The 18,388-nt window shown below is 28.7% G+C and overlaps 3 protein-coding genes across 3 annotated transcripts; all 3 read left to right on the forward strand.

Moving 5' to 3' along the window:
• Positions 1 to 1,041: 1,041 nt before the first annotated feature.
• On the forward strand, positions 1,042 to 2,150 carry LOC129912459 (putative gustatory receptor 59f). The gene is made up of 2 exons (XM_055990715.1): positions 1,042 to 2,001; positions 2,064 to 2,150. The coding sequence occupies exons 1-2, from the start codon at positions 1,042 to 1,044 to the stop codon at positions 2,148 to 2,150; spliced, it is 1,047 nt and encodes a 348-aa protein (XP_055846690.1).
• A 2,634-nt stretch (positions 2,151 to 4,784) lies between these two features.
• On the forward strand, positions 4,785 to 14,257 carry LOC129907225 (putative gustatory receptor 59f). The gene is made up of 4 exons (XM_055983326.1): positions 4,785 to 4,964; positions 5,021 to 5,083; positions 13,915 to 14,004; positions 14,088 to 14,257. The coding sequence occupies exons 1-4, from the start codon at positions 4,788 to 4,790 to the stop codon at positions 14,187 to 14,189; spliced, it is 432 nt and encodes a 143-aa protein (XP_055839301.1). The 5' UTR covers positions 4,785 to 4,787; the 3' UTR covers positions 14,190 to 14,257.
• Positions 14,258 to 14,554: 297 nt separating this feature from the next.
• LOC129912465 (sodium channel protein Nach-like) lies at positions 14,555 to 18,166 on the forward strand. The gene is made up of 9 exons (XM_055990728.1): positions 14,555 to 14,733; positions 14,788 to 15,285; positions 15,349 to 15,448; positions 15,506 to 15,609; positions 15,679 to 15,757; positions 15,828 to 15,918; positions 17,509 to 17,647; positions 17,711 to 17,826; positions 17,889 to 18,166. The coding sequence occupies exons 1-9, from the start codon at positions 14,555 to 14,557 to the stop codon at positions 18,164 to 18,166; spliced, it is 1,584 nt and encodes a 527-aa protein (XP_055846703.1).
• Positions 18,167 to 18,388: the final 222 nt, after the last annotated feature.

Here is an 18,388-nt window from a genome sequence, read left to right on the forward strand (position 1 = left end):
CTAATCTTAACTAGATACAAAGTTATTAATTCAATTTTAAAAGATTTAAATAGTCCGAAGAAATTCCAAGCTACTCCAAGTTTTCTTTTGGCAGAAGTAATGAAGGGACAAGAAAAGTCACGATGGGATGCTCCAGCTGTATTGGAAGATTTGAGGAGCATTTTTGCAAATTTGGACGTTCTTGTGGGAGATGTTACTGATGTATTTGGATTAACAATCACAGCGAATTTTTTCTCATCATTTCTAACATTGAGTATTCAATTTTTTACTCTTTATAAGATGCCGGACACTCCAGAGGACAGTTCTTGGTCATCGGTGTTGTGTGCATTTCTCTGGATTGGTTTGCATTGTTCAAAGTTTTTTGTGGTTCTTTATGCAAATAGTTGTCTTTTAAATGTGGTATGTAAATTGTATGGCTTCTTAAAACCTTATAACTAAAGCTTGTCAATTAGTCTTGAAAGCTAGGCTAATCTGTTTTTCTATCATAAAGATTTCGGTTTTTTTTTGCAGAAATCTGACACAGGAATCGTTTTAAATTGTTTTGAAGCAGCCGATACAAAAACAGAAGATGCCATCAATCGGTTTCTAATGCAATTGGTTGTAAGAAACAACGTTCAAATGGCATGTGGAATAGTTGAACTTGATATGGGATTAGTTGGTGGAGTATGTTTCAGCATATTTAATATAGTTCAATATTTTAATCGAACTCATTTCAATTTGTTTATAGATCATTAGCGCATTGGCAACCTATGTTATTTTTCTCATTCAAATAGACTTGGGAGAAGTTGTTCTTATACCTCCGAAGCTACCATCAAATATCACTGCGACAAATATTCCAACAATAACCTCTTAGAAGACCTTAAAAAAACCACCAAAGCACAAGCAAATATTCTATAAATCATGCCTTTTTGTTAAAGAGGGGGCTATCAATAACAATCATTTATCATACACTCAAATTAAAATCAATTAAAATTAATTACCCTAGAATAAAATAACTTGTATTTTCTTTTTGAATCTAGACCATTAGTTCGTATTTATTCGATGGACAAATTAAACAAATCGCTAGGTTTAGCTTTGAGTTTAGAAAAAAAGCTTTACAATGCCATTAAACCGCTTCTTATTGTATCACAATTTTTCTGCGTTGCACCAATTGGTGATAATAGACTTCAACCGTTAAAATGGATATCTCCAAAAGTTATACTACACATTTCCTGGTGCACTTTAGTCTGTGTATACATTCTAACAAGTATTTACTTCGAATACTTGCAAAAGAAAATCCCACTTCGAACAGTTCAAAAACCACTCTTTTTTAGTGAATATTTTGTATTTGTTTGTCATATTACATTTTTAGTGCCAGCTTGTTACTTCAAACATAAACTTTGTGCTCAATACATTCGAACAACAGTATCTATCGATTGTAGTTTAGCAGCTTTTGGAAAAATACCAAAATTTGGTATTTTGAAAAGATTCACATTTATTCATCTGACTTTATGGATGGTTTATATTGTTTCGGTTATGGCCATTATTGCATTTTGGGATGAAATGACTATAATCGAATCATTTGACAACTTAATAGTCTATTTGATTCCAAATTTTATAATTGGAATATCAATGATACAATATTATATACTTTTGTTTATAATTTATCTTCGATGGAAATTTCTCTACAAAGCTATTCAAGAATTTAAACAAAAATACGAAACAGACAATCGATTAGCAAAACTCAGGATTTCTCAAGAAATTCTAGATCTTCTGCGAGGGATCTATTGCAATTTGGAAATATTTACCAAAGAAGTTAATTCAACATTTTCAATTTCAATCTTGATTATATATTTTGGTTCATTTATCAATTTGAGTTTGAATATATTCTTCGTTTACAAGTGTATTGATGATGAAAACGTGATGGCGATAACTTTTTTTCTTTATTCATTTATATGGGCTGTGATGCATATGGGGAAAATGTTTTGTGTTTTGTATTTTAATCACTTAATTTTGGTTGAGGTGAAGATAAACTTAAACAACCAAAGCTTTTATGAAAGATTTATAACTTTGTTTTATTTTAGAAGGATAAAATTGCTGTTGTTGTGAAAAATTTAAATCCACTTAACTTGGAAATGGAAATAACGGTAAGAATTATTATTTATGTTTGAAATTGGCAAAATTGGCGTGGTGGTAAAGAGTGTTGTACATCTCATTGCTATAGAATTCCCCAGAGAACCCGGAAGACCTCTGAATTTTGAAAGTAGACTATTTTGAAAGTTACTTTTAATTTGACACCAAGATAATCTTTCAAAGCGATGAGATGGACTGTGAACTTTACCAAACCAATCGACACGAATAAAATATGCACGCACACAAGTGAAAAATTAACCAAAGACAGGAAAGCACAAAAAATAGCAGTCGCCGATAAGAATAGAACTGGGATAGGAATTTTAGAACTTAGTATCTTGTTTTCTTGATCTTAGTACTATTAGGGCGTTTTAAACTCTTGGAACCAAGTTCAAAAGTTTTGTGTAGATGCACAAATAGTTCGGTAAAAAAATGAGTCCTTAATATTTATATTAAGTTTGATAAAAGATGATATTGAATTTAAAGCTCTACAAAAAAGGTCCGCAGTCATTTTTCGGTTAATCAACTCAGTCAGATGTTATTCGAGGTCAAATTTAAATTTATTCTTAATTCAACTTTGCAATAGTCAAAAATTTATAAATCTATGTATACATTATTTAAAATTTACTACCCTGTGTGAAAATAATTTAAGACCGAAAAAAAAGAATTAGTTGTAGTGAACATTTATCAACTTTTTCTAATGTTTTTTGGTTGGAAAACATTTTCGGTTTTTCCATCTCCAATATAAGCTGTGTTTTGGTGGTTAGCCTAGGATAGCCCAACTTTTATTTTAGCTATCCTACGCTTAGAAGAATTAGTTTTTACTCACCACAAAAAAAAAATAGTACGCATACACCACAGTGACCTTTTTTAATTTATAATTTCGAAAAATTAAATACACTGGTGTGGGCATTGCATCTCAAATGTTATTTATTTAACTTAGAACTTTTACTGGACTATAGTCCATATAACATTCTTGTTAAGAAGCTTAAGAAGATTTTTTCATTTCACCTTAAAAACCACAATATACCAATATTTTTTCAAGTGTAAATGTCATTGATTTTTTGGTTTGCCATATAAGCACCTAGAAAAACTACATGCTTGGTAAAATCTATCCTAACAGTTTTCAAGAGTAAGTGACACAATGAAATTCGTGGCAGCATTTAAACCCTTTTTTGCACATTCCGAGGTTAATCAAATTTATCAGTCCTTTGAAATTATTGAACAGCATACAACAACAACTGTGCAAGTTAAATACAAAAGTCCGATTTGAGTGAATTTTTGTTTGAAAGGTATTATCATTGAATAATTATATCATTGTAATTATTCAATGGTATTATTATTTTTTATACAAACCATCTACATATTAATACCTTTCAAACAAAACAAAAATTACCAACATCGGATCAGCCAAATGCGAGTTTTTCGCCATACAAACTTAACGAACTCTTTTATATAAATTTATAAAAATTAAAAAAAAAAAACTGTTTGATATACCGGAAAAGCCGATGAAGGACAAATTTTTGTTCAATGAAAATTCTTTTTTTTTTTTTCTCAGAAAAACTAAAAATGCAGTTTTATTGCAATTTTGTTCAATATAACGTATGAAAAGCTTAATCAAAATAGTTCGTGTAATTCTTTGACGTCAGCTCTTTTCTTCAAAATTGAGACAACCCCAATACAAAAATAGTACCTTTTTATAGATAACCTATATTATAATAACTGTCACATGCCGCCTGGAAATCAATAAAAAGAATTATATTTTGCATATCATTGATTTTGAACTATGAACCATTCATTAATCACTGTCGTATCAATAAACATACCAAAATTAATACTATTTATCGTCTCAACAAAATATTCTTTAAAAAGTTCTCTGCTAACATAGTGTAGTTTCAATAATGAACGCCTTAAGAAAGTCTTTCGCAGTTAATTTCAACCTAGAATTAAGATTATACAATGCCATTAGGCCTTATCTTGTGATTTCAAAATTATTTTGTGTTACACCGTTTGGCATCCATCCGAACAAACGATTAAAATGCAAAATTTGCAAGTTTTTTCTTCACATTTTGTGGTACATTTTAATTTATAACTGCATTGTCGTGAGCATATATTTCGAGCAAACATACTTCAATTGGATACTCTCAGCTATTCAGCAACCACTTTTTTTATCCGAATACATAGTGTATATTTGTCATGTTCTATTCATTATGATAGCTGGTTATTACAAACGTAAAGAATTTCCCAAATTAATTAAAAATTTTGTTTCTATTGATTACAAGTTGATGAAATTTGCCATCATTCCAAATTATAATAAACTTAAAATTTTTGCTAAGATGCATCTTGTTCTTTTGGGAATTTATGCTGTAGTTACATTTTTCTTGAATTATTTTTACCAGCAATGTCAATCTGTCGATATATTTCGGTGTCTCGGAGTGTATTTAGTTCCAAATTTAATAATTGGAATGTCAATAATGCAATATTATCAATTGATGTATGGAATTTATTTGAGATGGAAATCACTAGTTGTACTTTTACAAGATTTTCAAGACAAATACGAAACAGATATATTAGCTATAAGGGATCCTTTTAAACTTATCAACAGTTTAAGACTACTTTTTGCCAGATTGGAAATTTTTACCAAAGAAACAAATTCGATTTATTCATATTCTATATTGATGATTTATTTTGGATCTTACATCAATATTTGTGTAAATATTTATTTAATTTATTTATTTGTGGATGGAGATGAAGAAATTGATCCCGATTTGATAGTGTATAGTTTGGTTTGGATAGCAATGCACGCTTCGAAAATGTATTTAATTTTATACTACAATCAATTGATAGTATTTCAGGTGAATAAAATTATTTTGCATTTGGATATTTTAATTATTAAATTTTATTCATCCAGAAGGAACATATTAATCGGATTCTAAATAATGTCCATCCGCATAGTGAACAAATGGAAATTACGGTAAGAAAAAGTCAGAACAAAATTCGATTGCCTTAAGCCTGGTACGCAGTTCGAGCTAAATTTTATCTCCCATACAAATTATCGAAAAAATTTAGCCGAGTTAAAATTTATCTGAGCATGTTATCGATTATTTATGTGGGGGCTAAAATTAACCTCGATCTCAGTACCAGGTTTTAGTCTTAACACACAGAAAAAAAACAAGGTAAAATCATCAAAAATAAACATGATTCATTATAATTTTACCAATGATTTTGCTCCAATTTTTTCTTTTGATTTTACCTTGTTTTTTTTTCTCTGTGAAATTTTTCTACCTGAAGAAGTGAAAGTTAACTTAAAAGCAGCAAGTCAATTTTTTTACATTTTAAGGTTTTGTTATTCGACAAAAAGAGTTCCAAGATAATCTCAGTCTGTCTACTGTCTCAGAGCCAAAAGCTTCTCGGTCGAGCGTATTTGCTCTTATGGTTGCTTAGAATGCTAAAGTTTTCATTTAAAAATTTATAAAAGATTAATTTAAATTTAATGTTATCCAAAATATGTGAAATTAATTTTTAAAATTATAAAAACAATGGCTTCAATGTTTTTAAACAAAATATGCCATTGAATTTCTTACACCGCCAAGTAATTTTAGAAAAAAAAAAAACAATTTAAAAAATAGTTGTAGCCGTTTTATTTAAATAAATTTTGTATAGGGTGTTGCAAAAGTAATGGTTAAAACGAAATATGCTGATCGACCAATTTAAGAGCTCACAGAATTTGGTAAATTTTGTATCCCAAATCCTTACGATTTTCGATTAAATGCATCTTTCTCTGAAAAACCCTGTTTTATGGAATTAAAATTTGTAATATACCTAAATATCTTTCGTTTTAACTTCAAGTTTTAACACTTTTATATCTTTAAAATGATAAACCAGCGCCAAACCATACAAATTTTTCTAAAGAAGTTGCTCTCAAATATAAGTAAAAAATTGATTTTTATTAAAACTTTAACTTATTTGTAGCTTAATGGCAAACCAAAAAAAATTTAATTTATCCTAATTTATTAACCAATGTTTTAGTAAAAAATTTGTAAAAATTTGTTTTTGAGTAGTTAAATTTTCAACTAAAATAAGTCTGAAGTTAGCGGATAAAATCAGAAATGATTTAAAATAATAGGTTCGACTGGCAGTTTCATAAATATATAAGACTTAAGTTAGCAGACGGAAAAAAGGATGCTGTCATTATTTTGCCTCGTTAAATGCTAATTTGATGAACAAAATTCAATATTGTAGCTCCCGTAAGTAATTTTATATTTCAATTTAAAGTTTAAAAAGTTCTATTTCGGTTTGTTCAGGCCAGTGGAGACAATTTGAAAAAAAAAAATGTTTGTTTCTTTTGCCAGTAATTGAATTGTAGCTACAAAACTAAGGATTGCATAAAAATTTTCTTTCGAAAAGATACAAAAATAAAAAAAAAAATTTTTTTAAACTTTTCTGCATTTGTACCGTGAACCAAAAGTTCTCTTTTTAAACTTCAAATCGGAATAAAAAATTATGGAGTTCAGCTTCAATGACAAACTGTATTTCACCTTCACTGTCATCATTTGGGTCGAGGGACCCATATCCATACAAAAAAGGTCACCTAGATAATTTTTTCAAATCAATAAAAAAGGAATGGTAATCGAATTATATTTTGTATATGTAGGTAGACAAGCATTCATTAATCACTATAACAAACCAAAATTAATATTTTTCGTCTCAACAAGATATAATAAATAGTTTAGTTTCAACAATGTTCGCCTTAAGAAAGCCTCTCGCTGTTATTTTCAACCTAGAACCAAAGTTGTACAAAGCAATAAGACCTTATCTTGTGATTTCAAAAATATTTTGTGTTACACCATTTGGTATATATCCGAACAAACTGTTAAAATGTAAACTCTTCAAGTTTTTTCTTCACATTTTGTGGTACATTCTAATTTACAGTCTAGTTGTCGTGAGCATCTTCTTTGAGCAAACATATTTCACTTATTCACTATCAGCTATTCAAAAACCACTGTTTTTATTTGAATTCACAATGTACATCTGCCATGTTCTTTTCATTATGATTGCTGGTTACTACAAACGAAGAGATTTTTCCAAGTTTATTAAAAGTTTTATTTCTATTGATTACAAGTTGATGAAATTTGACATCATTCCAAATTATAATGAACTAAGAAAATTCGCAGTGATGCATCTTGTTCTTTTGGGAATTTACGCTGTAGTTTCATTTTTCGTAAATTATTATTACGAGATATGTCAATCGGTCGATATATTTCGGTGTATCGGAGTGTATTTAGTTCCGAATTTAATAATTGGAATGTCAATTATGCAATATTATCAATTGATGTATGGAATTTATTTAAGATGGAAATCACTAGTTGAACTTTTACAAGGTTTTCAAGACAAATACGAAACAGACATATTAGCTATAAAGGATCCATTTAAGCTTATAAACAGTTTGAGACTACTTTTTGCCAGATTAGAAATATTTACCAAAAAAACAAATTCGATTTATTCATATTCTATATTGATGATTTATTTTGGATCTTACATCGGTTTAAGTGTGAATATTTATTTTATTTACACATATTTCGATGAAGATAAAGAAATTGATGTCGATTTGTTGTTGTATGGTATAACTTGGATAGCAATGAATGGTTCCAAAATTTATTTAATTTTGTATTACAATCAATTGATAGTATTTCAGGTGAATAAATAATAAATATTTGGTATTTGCATATTTTAATAATATATTTTAATTTATCAGAAGGACCATATTAATCGCATTCTAAGTAATGTCAATCCACATAGTGAACAAATGGAAATTACGGTAAGGAAAAGTGAATATTTAAATAATAGGAACAGAATTAAATTAGCGTCGTAATAACCCTATTTGCTGCCAATGGCTTTTTTTTGCATAAAAAGAGTGCCAAATTGGATTTTTTTAACTTTTTCGTCAATATTTGTATATTAATATTTAGCTTGATCAATTACCTATTTAACTGTCGAAGATTTGAAGACCGGAATCTTGTTATTTCTCGTGAAGAAGAAAGTTTCTGTTTTGTGGGGATTTATATACACGGTTAAAGATTTTGGTGTAGATTCTACGAATCTAAATAATATGAGGCAACACAAAAATTTTATTTAAAATTTAATTTCATGATTGTATACGTTTTTAAGTCTAATACAAAATTTATTAGCACAAAATTTTAAGGGATTTAGTAAATTGCTGAAGCCATTTAGTAAGTTACTTAGTTAAAAACCCGTATGTTTTCGACTTAGTATTCCTAAATTTAAAGTTTCAGTTTATTATAATGTTATTTCTTTCTTTTTCTTTTTTATTATTTTTATTAAGTATTTTAAGTATTTTCTTCCTTACTTCTTTAAAATGAAAAAAAAAAAAAACATTTCTGAAAGTGATTCTGATTACTCATTATAAATATAACTATTTGAATAATACAGTCAAATAAGGAGAAAAAAGGGGTAAATCTCGGAATGAATGTTAGTAGAAATTTTTTTTGCTCAATATCTTCCTTTTGCCATTCTATAACATATCTCAAAAGTCTAGAAAAATCTCATGTCCGCTTGTCGCGATTTCAAGGTCAAATCGCGAAATGGAGATTTTCAAAATTAGCAAAAATAGGCTATGGTATTATATACACATATGATACATGATTTCAAGGTATTTTTTAATGCTGATTCCAAAAGATGAAAAATTTGGTTCATCTACCATAACTTTTAAGGGGTTTTCGGCAGTAAGTTTGCAAATGTTATAATAATATGAGTTGACAGATGAAAAACAGGTATAACTTTTTTTAGAGACATCAGATTGTCTTGATTTTAGATTTTTTGGAATCAGCATTAAAAAATACCTTGAAATCATGTATCATATGTGTATATAATACCATAGCCTATTTTTGCTAATTTTGAAAATCTCCATTTCGCGATTTGACCTTGAAATCGCGACAAGCGGACATGAGATTTTTCTAGACTTTTGATATATGTTATAGAATGGCAAAAGGAAGATATTGAGTAAAAAAAAATTTCTACTAACATTCATTCCGAGGTTAAACCCTTATTTGACTGGATTAGAAGTGAAATCTTATTGCTGATCAAATTTTGTCAGTAATACATACATTTTACTTCGAAATAACACAAAGCGCCTTCAAAATAGTGCAATTCACATTTTTTTATTTTTGATCAGAAAAAAGGTTACCAAATGCATTTTTCTGAACCAAAATAGTTTTATATAAGGCAGGGATAACCCTAAATCTTGGCACAAAAAGTGTATTTATTATTTGATTAAAATTTGTATTAAAAAAAAAAAAAAAAAGAGTATTTAATTTCAATTCTTAACCAGATAAAGTTATAATTTAGGTGCGTTTTTAATTCAAATTTTAAATGTTTAGATTACATTTTAATGTTTAGTATTTGAAACTAAAACATTTTAAGTTGTTTGTATTTGAAATTAATAAGAAAATTATTAAAAATAAAAATAAAAAAAATAAAATCAAAATACTAAAAACTAATAGCTTTTGTTTTGAAAAAGGCCCAATTCTAAAGGTTGTACTAAAATATACGACAGAATTTTTAACCGTGCTGAAGGACTTCTTCTTTTCCGTAATTGTTTTTTCAATGAAAATAAATCATAATTTTAATGCAATTATTATTTTAATGTAATGTAATGTAAATGCTTTTCTGCGTTTACATTTATGAATAAAATATTGATTTGTTCGTTCTGTTTTTTAACTTCAGTTTTGTGTTGCATTCACAAAACCCTAAAGAAGTTAATCAATGTCCCTATGTAGCCCATACAAATAATTCAAAGTTGAACAAAAGAGAACATCATCTCTATTTATAGCCTTGACAAAAAATTACCCGAGTATTAATTTACTTTTATCAAAAAAAAGCTGAAATAAAACATTAGTCAATGTCACAAACAAAAAAAATATCAATTAACAATCCTTTTAATACATATTTTTCACCTCAACCTTAGAAATCATTTAATAGTTGTCTAGTTTACTTTTAACAATGAATACCATAAGACAACCCATTCCAGTTGCTTTTAATCTAGAAACAAAATTATACGATGCCATTTGGCCTTATCTTGTGCTATCAAAAATATTTTGTGCTACACCTCTTGGTTTTGAGCCGAATCAACAATTAAAATGGAAATTCTGCAAGTCGTTTCTTTACATTCTGATTTGCATTGTTTTTTACGTAGCACTTGTTGTCTCCTGTTACATCGAGCATTCTTACAACATTACAGTACTTCCAACAATTCAAAAACCATTGTTTTTGAGCGAATACTTGGTGTATGTCGTCCATGTTCCTGTCATTATGATAGCTAGTTACTGGAAACGAAAAAATATTACCAAGTTTATTGAAACACTTGTATTCATCGATTGCAAATTGATGAAATTTGGCGTATTTCCAAATTATCACGAGCTTAGAAAGTTTGCTATAATGCATCTTGTATTATTGACACTCTTGGCTATAGCTTCAACAATTTTAAATTATTATTTGGGTCGAGGATTTAATCTGCGTTTTCTTCGTAGTGTCACAGTGTATGTAGTTCCAAATTTAATAATTGGATTTTCAATTATGCAATATTACCAACTATTGTATGGAATTTATTTGAGATTGAAGTCAATAGTTGAACTTTTGCAAGATTTCCAAGATAAATATAAAACTGACTTATCAACACTTACAGATCCATTTGATCTTTTAAATAAATTAAGATTGCTTCTTGCTAATTTGGAGTTATTAACAAAAAAAGTTAATTCTATTTACTCATATTCTATTGGTATAATGTATTTTGGATCTTTTTTAAGTATTAGTGTGAATCTTTATTTAATTTATCAATATTTGGAACAAGATAAACCAATTAGAATGTTGTTGATGATGTATTGTCTGACTTGGTCAGCAATGCATGCTGGGAAAATGTATTTAATATTACATTACAATCAATTGATATTGTCCGAGGTAAATACAATTATTGTTTTATTATTGAACGAAATGATTTAATTTAAATTAAAAATAAAATTAGAAGGAACATATCTATCTGATCCTTATTGAAGCACATCCACATAATGAAGAAATGGGAATGATGGTAAGAAGTAATAAAATTTAGATCAATTTCAAAAAATTGAGGAAGTGAGTGTAGAAGTTGTTTTCCGCAAAAAAATTGAATGTTGGAATAAAACAAAAAAGGTTACGTATACGCCATACACTTTTTTTTTAAATAATTTTAAAAGCTTTCCTACAAACATTTCCAATAATTTTTAGATTTGTTTTATTTTAAACACATTCATTTTAATCTTTTCTTTTGAATTTAAATAAAATTCACGCACGACTGGGTCGTATTATGAAAAAAAATTAGAGAAAATTATATTTTGATTTTATTAAAGCATTTTTCTGATAATGCAACAAAATACATAAAATCTGTTTTAATAATTAATAAAACACGGTTTTGAATAATTTTGATCACAAAAGCAAGGGTTCTATCTGATGTCTTGTATGAAAAGGAATTTTTAGAAAAAAAAAATTGAAAATTGAAAAAAATGATTTATTATATGTATAAAAATTTTCTCTTTTTCAAATGAAAGTTGGTATGCCATTTTGAAGAAATAATTAATTTACTTTCAAAAACAAAATTTCGAAATATTTCACTAACCCAAAAAAAATTGGATTTATAAAAAATTGAAATAATGTTTTTTTTTGAAAATTTTCTAAAATCTTAATAGGTATCACGGTTACTTAAACACTTTTATACAAAATTTTTTGTTGAAATCGGGTTAGTCTTGTCAGAGATATTCAGAAACTCAAAAACGGTTCTATGGCAGGTACCGTTAGTATCGGCTCAAAAAATCAAAATTGTTAGAGCCATTTTTGAAAAATAATTACTTTTCTATTTCCGTTATATGGCAGGTATGTAGGTACCGTTATTTTTGGTCCTAAAAAAAATTTAAATTTACCCTCTATAGAATCACCTTAAACTGTTAACTACCATGTTTGAAGAAATTCGCTCTACTTGTTAAAGCTGTGTAGCTCGAGGTACATACAGACGGACTCACATTTTTGGAATTCAACATCATCGTAATGTCATGTCTGATTGTTATCTCGAGTTCGATTTTTTCCGAATCCTAAACTTCCTCTAGTACTATATATACTACATACATCGCAAGGATCAAGGAATAATTGGGCTTATTGGGAGACGAGGTTAGTTTGGGTCTAGATCGGTGTCAAGCAAAAAGTTCATGCTTTGCCACGAGTATTTATCAAGTAAAAACTCTCTAGCTTTTTGCTACTTCATTCTGATTCATATTTTCTCTAAATAGTGGAGTAACTAAAGCTCAAAAATTGGCAATTCTTTTATCGTTCAAGCGATAGATGCAATTTTCTTATGAATTGACTTCAAACACAAACAAAAATATTTGAACACAACGGCAACACCTACAATATTCAAATATACATTTTTTAAAAGCTAGAAGCTTAGTCATATATGTAAAATTAAAGTTAAGTTAATTGAATGAACGGCTTTTGAAAGAATGGTAATAGAACTCAGATTTTTGAAAAAAAAAATTATTGAAAAAATTTTAACATGTCGTTTTTTAAACTTGGTCGTAATATGAAAAAAAATTTAAAAGTATGTATTTCATTTTCGAAGAACTTTTTTAATAAAAGTTTTGAAAAAAAATTTAACTTATTTTTTTTTTTTAAGTTCAATATCTAAACATAAAATTATTTTTTATTCATTTAATAACCCTTACTGTTGAAAATTAAATAGCAAAAATTTAAAGTTCTTTTTTACCAAAATCTTTGAAAAAATTAATTATTTCAATGCAAAAATTTGTTTTTATCAACAAAAAACCCAATGAAATTGATCTAATTTTTAATTTTTTTTTTTTTCAAAAGTGTGATATACATTACCGTTTCTGCTTCGGAATTCAACTGATAATATTTATGGCCAAATTTTTTTTTTAAATAAATTCATATTTTATTAGAAAAAGTTTGGAAAAAAGTCATTTTAAATTTTTTTAATAACATTTTTTTTTTTTAATTCTGAGTTTGAGGACCATTTTTTCAAAAACTCTTATCTAAAATTAGTGGATTTAAATTTAAGAGATAAGGATGAGCTTCTGGCTTTTTAAAAATGTATTTTCAAATATTGTAGGTGTTACCGTTGTTTTCAAAATATTTTTTTTTGTGTTTGAGGGCAAAATGTTAGGAAATTGCATTTATCGCTTAAACGATGGAAGATTGCATCTTACTCCTTTGTAATTTTTTTCCTTAAATTACCTAGAGAATGTTTTGCTATCATTTGTTTTTATGAAATTTAAGCAAAAAAAAATGGTTTTGTTAAAAAAAAAATTTAATTTTAATTTTAAAAAACAATACGGCAACATCGGCAATTTTTAATCTATAGACTTTAAAGTATTTTTAATTACCTACGTTTAAAAAAAAAAAATCGTCAAAATCAGAGCTGTTCGGCCGGGTTCCCTAATAATTTGCTTTAGTTACTCTTCTAAAATGAGTCTATGATTCCTGATTTGTTGACTTGAACTTAAATTTCTGGATTGTACTAGGCCGATTTGGATGTCCTATTTTTTGGTGATTTAAGATAAATCTGGCTGTTTTAAACATTGTTATCAGTTCTTTATTATATCGTTATTAGTTACAAATGTTTTCAGTTTTTCAGGAGAAATTTAACTTTTCAATTTTTAATCATATTCAAGGAATGAATTAATTTAAGCCATGAAAGATATAATTAAAATAAATCTTTATCTATAATAAGTATTTTACGTTTGATTTTAGTTACGAAGATTCCTTCTCCAACTGATGGCCAATTCAAGAGCTCATGTTGTTTGCAATATTATGGATTTAAATTTGTCTGTTGTAAAATCGGTAAGTCCTAATTTTTTGCCCGACATTTGAATAAGATTTGTGCATATGTTCTTCAAATTGTTTTTTTTTTTTTGTTTTTACAGCTTCTCGTCAATGCCTCAGTTCTGATAATTTTCTTAATTCAATATGATGTCACTTTTGAAGCTCTTAACACACATACTAACGCTCCAACACCAACAGTTTAAATATTTTATCATACATTTATGCATAGTTAAAAAAATCTTTGCAAATAAAAATAATTTATTCTAAGTTATCTTACTCCTCTCACTTCTAAAAAAGAATGATTTTCCTTACTTAACACAGCTTAATTGATTGATTCTATCCATTAGTTGAAAACAATGCAGGAAAATTATGAAGCATTTTTATTGTATTCTACACATCACATTCTTAAAATATGAATACTTTTCCAAACCAAAATAGGTCTTCAATTGTTTGGTTTATTAGTGAGAATCGTAATCACGTTTTTTATATCTTAATGGAAATCATTTAAGGCAAAACGCAATAAGTTATGCTTTTGGGCATTTCATTCGCTTCCAACATTTTAGTTACCATGAAAATTTCATTAGGAAAGCCTCTAAAGGAGGCTTTGTATTCGTTTAAAAGACGAACTAATCCTGCGTGTAAAAAAGTCGGAGGAAAGACTGTAGAAATTTTAGAAGAAATCGGTGATTCAAGTGGAATTTTAGCTATTAAACTTGTAGCCGATAGGTCACTTCATTGGACCGAAAGGTAAGTGTAATTGCAAAATGAAATTTTATTCTTCATTATTTTTTCTTTCAAAAGGTTTTTATGGTTTAGCTTGATAACTCTGTCAGTTTATGCAGCCTACCTTATAAGCTCCAAACAACTTCGACGTTATAGAATCTCACCAACAGTAGTTTCCTTGGATCGTGATTATCGTGGATGGAAGGGAACAATGCCAGCGGTAACCCTATGCTACTATGATCATCTTGACTCATACAAAGCTGACGAATACATTCAAACCAAATGGAATATAACGATGGCCGATGAGGAGTATTTTTATTTTATGGAATTTTTGTATGCCATTGTGAATGCCACAGCAAGTAATTATGTTGAATTGGCTCGCTTTGCTACCGATGAACGTTTTGAAGATGTTGATCTAAATGAGGCACTGGGTGAAATTTACCGGACATTTGATCAGACATTGAAAAGCTTTAATCCGTGGTTTAAGATTCGTGTGAATCCAGTTATGACCGAAAGAGGGCGGTGTTATGCTATTAATTCACCATTATCGACTATTCAAGCTGAAAAAAGAAATGAGTGTGTTTTTGTGTTTTTGATTGCTTTCAGTTTATTACATTTTGATCATTTTTTGTATTTTAGGAGTGAAAGTGAAGTCGCTGATACATATGAACCATTGGTTTGTGAATTTGGAAAACAACCATGTTTTATCAATTTGGATATATTTGAAAGTACTGGAACTGTAAGTATTGATGATTGACCGCAACCGAAGAACAAAAGTTCATTTTTCGACTTCCAGATCGATGTACATTCGGCTTATGAAGTTTCTGGCAGTGATGCCAATATTATTCCACTTCGAAAATCAGATGAAGTTATTGCAACTTACAAAGTTTCTGAGACAGTGTAAATATGAATTATTCAACTATATTTCAAAAAGTGATACAATCTTTAATGAATTTTTTTTATTTCTAGAGCTAGTGAAAAACTTAGAGAATTGACCCCAAAACAAAGGAAATGTGTATTTTTAGACGAAGAGACAGCACAATTACCTGTGAGATAATTTTATTTTGCAAAGGAATTTCCAAACTTTTTTAATATTTGGTTTTACTTCTTATTCACAGATTTACACTAAGTCGCTATGTCTAGCACGATGTAGAGCTGTAATGGCACTTGAGATGTGCAATTGTGTGCCATTCTTTTACCCATTTGTAGGTAAGTTGAAGATAATAACCAATTGATATGTAAACTAACGTAAAGGGACCAATTTTTTGTCAAGATGACCATAAAACATTACAAGTTTGTGGAACAATTCCGTGCTCAACCCATTTCCGGCTAACGTTGAGTTTACGCAACATCCATGTTTGAAGACTTCTGGAACATAACTGATTATAAATTAAAATTAACTAAAAAGTGATTTTGAGAGATAGTTGAACTATCTAATCGGCCTGTTTTCGGATTTTCTTGTGAACAAATTTTTTCGTGCTTTTTTAAGACTTTCAAAATTCGAGCTCTAGTAAAATTTGAAGTAGGATTTTTGAACGCATTTCGTCATTTTTTTTTCAACAATTTTTCGATACCCAGTGTATTTATATTTAGTTAATTTCTTCTTAAAAATTTTCAAATAAAACTGATTTACATATACTTAATGTTAGAACATTTTTTTTTAAATAATTGTTATAAGCGTTGCAAAAACGCAAAGTGAATTTTCCAGAAACTAGAAGCTTTTCCAAATATTTTTCACAATTACTTCTAATTAGGCCAAAAACTGATAGCGTGTAAAATTCCGAGTTTCTAAGTCTACTGGAACTGGTAGCCGCCGGAAATCCAAATAAAATAAGCCACACAATAAATGCTGATGTAATGTACTCTAGGGTTCAGTTTTGTATTGTATTGTATTCCTTTTTTTATAAATGATATCTATTTTGCAACTTCTTTTGTATTTAAATTATAACTCTTTTGCTGATGATTGTACTTTTTAAACAAGAACTTTTGCGTTTCCTGGTTGATTAGACAACATTTTGATAGTTCTTAAGCGCTAGGAGTGAAATACTGGCATTTTAGTCGGGTCTATGAGTATTGTTGTGTTATGAAATTATCATTGGCATGAGTAAAGATATACCAAAGTAAGCGCTAAGTGTTATTAATTTTGCGGATAGAGCGTTACTGTAAAATAATATTTTCTTAGAATATAACCAAGAATCAATTAATAAATCTTCCATCTCTATAAGTCAAAGAGCGTATATACAATTTTGCTTCATTGCCGAGATAATCAATGCATCGTTCCAGCTCTTTTGATCATCAGTCGACTAAATTGCATTGCCAATCAGTATACTTTGAGAAGGCAGTTGCCAATTTGTAATACATATTTCAAGAGAGTAACCTACTGTGCTAATAGTCTTTCAAATCTTTGAATACATTTTTCAGCAATGACAATGTAAAATCACTTAACTTAAGTTTTAAAATTATATTAAAATTGTAAATTAGTTGATAGATTCAATCACTTGATTTTCAGAAGGTGAATTTGATTTGCAAAACGGTGTATTTTATTTGCAAATGAATTATTTTGATTTTCAAAATGCTCAAATTAATTTGCAAAGGGATTAAGGTGATGTAGAAGAGTTTTAATCCAAATGCAATGGGACAATAAGACGTACCTACTATAGCATTTTGCCATTCATATTCGTCCCGCTTCCACGCATTAAATATTATTAGAATCATTGAAATACAATTAAATTCATAATAATTAAATGATACAGTGTAATGTTTATACTTATGTTCAATTTTTCTTACATATAACTACAGAAGGAACAAGCTGCAACCCTGCTGGATTTGAGTGTCTACTGGATTTTAAATGGCCTGTTTGGGCTCTTCATATTTGCAACTGCCCAAGTACCTGTACCGAATTGCAATACACCATTCAATCTATCAAACGCAAGTCATGGTACGTTGATTACTTTCATTTATCCTCTTAAGATCAATATCAAAACAGTTTTCATTTATTTAGGGGCGCAAAAGAATCAAACAAACCAGACGCTGTAGCATCAACATTTCGCTGGGAAGTGAGTCCACCAAAAGTCCGAATGCGAAGAGATGTTGTTTTTAGTTTTGAAGATTTGCTTGGTAAGTTAAAACTCAAACACTTTGAAAAAAAAAATAGATGATAACAATCTTCTTTCCAATAGTGTCCTTTGGAGGAACTCTAGCATTATTTTTGGGCTTCAGTGTTTTATCAATTGTTTATATTGCAAACGTTCTTATCTATCATGGGTTCGATGGCATTTGGACATTAACTCGTTTTCTATGGAATCTCTCTTGCAGACCATGCCAACAAGTTGTTGCAAGATATAGAGCAATAAACCAGGTGAATGCGATTCGCATGATGGCACACAGAATGAGAAAATCAAAGGAAACTGCAAAAAGAAATAACTCTTCGAACGCCCTTTTTGAATATTTGGAATAATAGTATCTATATAAAAATGGGTGAATGAAGAAACTTGCACCTTGAAGCAATATTATTTATAAATATTTTGTTTTGTATCCGTGGTTTTCCGTGGTTATGTTAATGGTTTAGCCTTGATTGTTGGTATGATATTCAATAGTGTTAATATGCGGATATTCATCAGATACATTTGCACTTCAATTACTTAAATAAAGAAAAAGCCTAAACAGTAGACGCCTAGAT

This window comes from Episyrphus balteatus, chromosome 1, assembly GCF_945859705.1.
Source record: "Episyrphus balteatus chromosome 1, idEpiBalt1.1, whole genome shotgun sequence".
Classification (NCBI taxonomy): Eukaryota; Metazoa; Arthropoda; class Insecta; order Diptera; family Syrphidae; genus Episyrphus; species Episyrphus balteatus.

Bases quoted from the DNA above. Each gene is read 5' to 3' on its own strand.
- LOC129912459 (XM_055990715.1), top strand. From the start codon at position 1,042: ATGGACAAATTAAACAAATCGCTAGGTTTAGCTTTGAGTTTAGAAAAA. The intron at 2,002-2,063 runs GTGAAGATAAAC...GTTTTATTTTAG, and splicing joins ATCACTTAATTTTGGTTGAG to AAGGATAAAATTGCTGTTGT.
- LOC129907225 (XM_055983326.1), top strand. From the start codon at position 4,788: ATGATTTATTTTGGATCTTACATCAATATTTGTGTAAATATTTATTTA. The intron at 4,965-5,020 runs GTGAATAAAATT...TTATTCATCCAG, and splicing joins ATCAATTGATAGTATTTCAG to AAGGAACATATTAATCGGAT. The intron at 5,084-13,914 runs GTAAGAAAAAGT...GTTTGATTTTAG, and splicing joins GTGAACAAATGGAAATTACG to TTACGAAGATTCCTTCTCCA.
- LOC129912465 (XM_055990728.1), top strand. From the start codon at position 14,555: ATGAAAATTTCATTAGGAAAGCCTCTAAAGGAGGCTTTGTATTCGTTT. The intron at 15,286-15,348 runs GTGTGTTTTTGT...TTTGTATTTTAG, and splicing joins CAAGCTGAAAAAAGAAATGA to GAGTGAAAGTGAAGTCGCTG. The intron at 15,919-17,508 runs GTAAGTTGAAGA...ATATAACTACAG, and splicing joins ATTCTTTTACCCATTTGTAG to AAGGAACAAGCTGCAACCCT.